General features: G+C 31.2%; 1 protein-coding gene across 1 annotated transcript; it reads right to left on the bottom strand.

Annotated features, from left to right (window-relative positions):
* Positions 1–333: 333 nt before the first annotated feature.
* LOC121779361 (acetylajmalan esterase-like) lies at positions 334–2294 on the bottom strand. The gene is made up of 4 exons (XM_042176690.1): positions 1975–2294; positions 1675–1887; positions 1194–1342; positions 334–868 (listed from the first exon to the last, which is right to left on the bottom strand). Exons 1-4 carry the CDS (start codon positions 2231–2233, stop codon positions 398–400), a joined length of 1092 nt encoding a protein of 363 aa, XP_042032624.1. The 5' UTR covers positions 2234–2294; the 3' UTR covers positions 334–397.
* Positions 2295–5642: the final 3348 nt, after the last annotated feature.

Genomic DNA, 5642 nt, shown 5'->3' with positions numbered 1-5642 from the left:
TAAATCATAAAAATAAACTAAAATTTGACATTGACTCTTAATTACACATAATATGGTTGACATAGGACTAGTATAATACATTCAATCTGAGATCCGTAACTTTTTTAGTGTGTCATTATCTTAAAAATATCACTTAGATTTAATACATGAGTCTATACACATAGAATTCCCTCGACACCAATACATACTAGTTTTGAATATATTTCTTTATGTAGTTATAATTGTTTGGGAGCATGCAGAAAGTAAATAGTAGAGGATAGAGAAAAAAAAGGAGTAATGCACAAAAAATATCCAAAAACAAACTGTAATAAATTTAATTTATTAGCACAAAAATTTGGAATCGAAAAATAAAATGAATGATAAAAAAGCAAGAAATTGAAAAGAAAGTGATAAATGATCAAAAGCAGGCGAGTTGAGCAAAGAAGCGTGGTATCAACCATGCGGCCATGTGTTTGTAGCTTTGCTGAGTCATGTGGATGCCATCCCAACTCAGATGTCGATCAACATCTTCACACAAGCTGACATTAGCTCCTCCACACATTCTTCCCAAATCGAAGTTGTATTTCCCTCCTATTCCACAGCAAGCCTTCTCGACCTCATATCCTCTCTCTTTTCCTTTTCGGAGGAGATCTTGGTAAGCATTGTAATAGTCGCCGTAGACTATGACAATATTGGGATTCTCTTGTTTGAGTTTGAGGATGGCTTCTTGCAGAAGCTTGTTGTGGTACTCTGCAAATTCATTCAGCTCCGTCACGCAATTTTGTTCGTTAAGGGGTGCGCCTTGGAATGCTGTTTTGTATATCGGAAGGCAACCGATCGGAAAGTTTCCCGGAACAACCAATCTTACTGCCCCCATCTCTATGGCTCTCTGCAAAGATATTCATAATCATAACTTTCAGTCCATAACTAATTAAATAGCAAATTAAACCATAACTTTTCTACTTTTTACAATTGATTAAAATTTTGATTAAATTTGTTTGTATTTTTTTTGTTCGTTTTATCAATATATATTCAATGAATCATCTAGCCAACTTACCACCATAATATAGAAGAATGCAAAATTTTGGATACGAAATATTAATCAGGAATTGCAAAGGTAGAAAAGTGATTATTAATTTGATATTCTTGAAAAATGACAATGCATGGCAACTTTTCTCTAATTGATGCATGGCAATATCAATATATCAACTCACCTTAGTTCCATTAATCACGGCTTCAACCACTTGAGGAACCATGCTTTTTAATTCCTCCATTTGTTTCCTTTGAAAGATGGCGTAGTTGTAATCATTCCCACCGGTTTCTCCCACCATGAACAGAGCACTCCGGAGTTTCTTCAAACGATCTATATATACTCACCAATCCAAATACTCTCCATATTAATTATTCTACTACATATATATAGAGTAGATAGTAAAACAAAGGATATATACTCCCTCCGTCCCGTGCTACTCGCACGTTTGCTTTTCGGCTCGTCACAAAGTCCTTACACTATTTATAATTTAAGTTATAATTAATGCATTTAATTAATATGTTAGTTTAAGTTAAGAGCTCTTTTATTAAGTGATGTCTCATTACACCTAAAATTCTTTTTTAATTACACAAAAAAATCAATCCCAAATTTACGGCCTAAAATGAAAAGTGCGAGTAGCATGGGACGGAAGGAGTATTATTTACCTATCTCATCAAGGCTGGTGGAACTGAAGTAGGAGTCCATCCAATCCAATTGAACGCCAAGAGAACTATTTGTCACCGGATTCGTTATGTTATGAGCAGCCAACGCCTCAGACGACAATGCGGTCGAACCAGCCACAGCAAAGTTGACTCCTTTCCCGAACCAAGTCCCCATGTGTTTGTACGGTGGAAGCAAAGGAAGCCCAACAGCCATTGCTGTTCATCATATATTAACAATTGTGATTCTAATTAAATTAAAAGCAACTATAATAATTAACCAAAACAAATTAATATTAATCTTACCAATATAGTCGATCATTAAAAGGCCATTGGAGCAACGCCCTGTAGCTTCCTCAAAGAACGTTTGACCGTACGGCAGTCTCGCGAAGTTTGTGGAGGCCCCAACGGGATACTCTCTAATTAAATTTCCAACATCGCTCATTGAATCACCAAATTGATAAATTTCGTTGAAGTGGCAATACCCCAAAACGTTACGAACAGCACCAACAGAAAAAACCAAACAAAAAATAACCAAAACACTGAATATAGCTTTAAACGCCATCGACAAAAACCTAAAGTGGATTATCACAAGAAAGAGACAAACACTAATGTATATAAGAGGCTTATCGAATTTCAAGTTATCCCAAGAAAAAGACAAACACCAATATTTATAAGTGGCTTATCAAATTCGAAGTTTGATAGGATTAGCATTGATATATGGAATAGTTAGATTTTTTAAATGATAAATAGTATTTAATTTTATGTTGAAGATAATAGTGTGTATTAGTATTATTTTTATGCGTATTACAAGGGATCGTGAAACATTACGAGTACATGTAAAAGTATTTTAAAAAGGAAAATAAATACAACTTATTTATTCTATTTAATTATATGTTTTCCATTTCTAACACAGAAAGGGGTTAAATAGCTGTCAGAATTTAAATACTAGTAGTTAATAATTAGCTGCCAGAATTTTAATAGGTTAAACATATTTGAGTCTAATTTAAATACTAGTTAAAGCATATCTATAACAAACTAGAATTCTAACAACAATACAGGAGAGAACAAAGCAACCAAGAGAAATACAGCATGGACGATCCATATGAGAAAAACTCTCTGCGTATTACTCAACCTAAGCCTCATGATCATGTAAAATGGAAAGGTATGATTCGTCTTGTTTGCATTAACTAGAATATGATAAACAAGATTTAATTAACTTCCTATACACATGTGTTGATCTTGTTTAATTATGTAGGTTTTGAAGAAAATTCTGTTTTAGAACCAAGCGGGAACATGTGTTTCTTGTGCAAACTGGATGTTGTATACACGATGTACGAGCGAACAAATCTGCCGCCTGTCGCTGTTCTTCCTCAAGATTCCAAAACTCCTCCTTGCATTCCTTTTGCCCTTGGTGAAACTTAATGCAATTTTATTTGGAGGCAAAATTCGAATTCTTTTTGTTATTTAGGGTTAGGGTTTTTATGTCCCATTATATTCTTGTGAATATTTTGATATATAAAAAGGAGAAAAGTTGAAGTGTCTATACAATTATCTTTTGATAGTATTAGATTTGTATTTGATAATTGCTTTGGAGATCAAAATTTGATCTGTTTGATCCGTTCTTTGACTAATTGTTATTCCCTCCTTAGCGTAAATTAATATAAATCATAACTCAACAAAATAAATTATTTACTCGTATGAGTATTATATTGTTTCGCAACCATCAACAAAAGAAATTATTTACTCTAGTATGAGTATTATATTGTTTCGCAGCCTAAAACATGACGTCGTTTTAGTTAATATTTGATAATGCCAACATATTTTAGATTACACATTTGATAATTAAAAATGTTTTCTCATAAGAATAGTAGTTATAATAAAATATGTAATCACATAATAAAAATTTATTCTTCAAATTTATGTCATATAAGAGACAAATATATATATATATATATATATATATATATATATATATATATATATATATATATAGGGGTGCGTTATAATGATAACCCCAATTTCCGTAATAACCCTATAACTAAATCTGGACCACACATTTTTAAAATCACGCGGTCTAGATAAAAACTTTGATTTACTTCATAAAAAAAAGCGCGGGGGTAAATATGTCATTTCGCTCATGATAAAATTTACGTATCCAAATTTCGCTCATTTAATTTCTGAATTTCGCTCATTTTATCATTTTATCAGTCAGTCAAAAGTATCATTTTATTAACCCAGGGTATCATTCTATCCGGGAAAACTATCATTCTATGCAATAAACCTAACATATATCATTTTATCAGTCAGTCAAAAGTATCATTTTATCAACTCAGAGTATCATTCTATCCGGAAAAACTATCATTTTATCAGTTTTAAGTCATTTTGTCACGTTAAAGTATCATTTTATCAGCTTATATGCAATTTCTTCAGCTAAACTATCATTTTTATAAGGTTACTGTCATTTTATCCGCTTATATTATCATTTTAAAAGGTAAAAGTATCATTTTATTAAACAAAAATGTCATTTTATACACAAAAAATACCTATCATTCTATCGGCTGAAAGTATCATTCTACCCGGCAAAACTATCATTTTATCATTTTACGTGATATTTGCCGAAATTCAGAGTATCATTTTATCAGTCATGAGTATCATTTTATCAACTCAGAGTATCATTCTATCCGGCAAAACTATCATTCTATGCAACAAACCTATCATTTTTATCATTTTACGTGATATTTGGCGAAATTCAGAGTATCATTTTATCATTCAGAGTATCATTTTATCAACTCAGAGTATCATTCTATCCGACAAAACTATCATTCTATGCAATAAACCTATCATTTTATCATTTTACGTGATATTTGGCGAAATTCAGAGTATCATTTTATCATTCAGAGTATCATTTTATCGGCTGAAAGTATCATTCTATCCGGAAAAACTATCATTTTATCAGTTTTATGTCATTTTGTCACGTTAAAGTATCATTTTATCAGCTTATATGCAATTTCTTCAGCTAAACTATCATTTTTATAAGGTTACTGTCATTTTATCAGCTTAGATTATCATTTTATCAGGTAAAAGTATCATTTTATTAAACAAAAATGTCATTTTATACACCAAAAATACCCATCATTCTATCGGCTGAAAGTATCATTCTACCTGACAAAACTATCATTCTATCGGCTGAAAGTATCATTCTATCCGGAAAAACTATCATTTTATCAGTTTTATGTAATTTTGTCACGTTAAAGTATCATTTTATCAGCTTATATGCAATTTCTTCAGCTAAACTATCATTTTTATAAGGTTACTGTCATCTTATCCGCTTAGATTATCATTTTATAAGGTAAAAGTATCATTTTATTAAACAAAAATGTCATTTTATACACAAAAAATACCTATCATTCTATCGGCTGAAAGTATCATTCTACACGGCAAAACTATCATTCTATCGGCTGAAAGTATCATTCTATGCGGCAAAACTATCATTTTATCATTTTATCATTTTACGTGATATTTGGCGAATTTCAGAGTATCATTTTATCAGTCAAGAGTATCATTTTATCAACTCAGAGTATCATTCTATCCGGCAAAACTATCATTCTATGCAATAAAGCTATCATTTTATCATTTTACGTGATATTTGGCGAAATTCAGAGTATCATTTTATCATCCAGAGTATCATTTTATCAACTCAGAGTATCATTCTATCCGGCAAAACTATCATTCTATGCAATAAACCTATCATTTTATTATTTTATCATTTTATCAGTCAGTCAAAAGTATCATTTTATCAACTCAGAGTATCATTCTATCCGGCAAAACTATCATTCTATGCAATAAACCTATCATTTTATCATTTTATGACTCAGTCAAAAGTATCATTTTCTCAACTCAGAGTATCATTCTATCCGGCAAAACTATCATTCTATGCAATAACCCTATCATTTTATCAGTCAGTCAAAAGT

Source organism: Salvia splendens, chromosome 19, assembly GCF_004379255.2.
Source record: "Salvia splendens isolate huo1 chromosome 19, SspV2, whole genome shotgun sequence".
Taxonomy (NCBI): domain Eukaryota; kingdom Viridiplantae; phylum Streptophyta; class Magnoliopsida; order Lamiales; family Lamiaceae; genus Salvia; species Salvia splendens.
The sequence above is the reverse complement of the archived record's forward strand: the minus strand, read 5'-3'. Positions and strand labels throughout refer to the sequence as shown.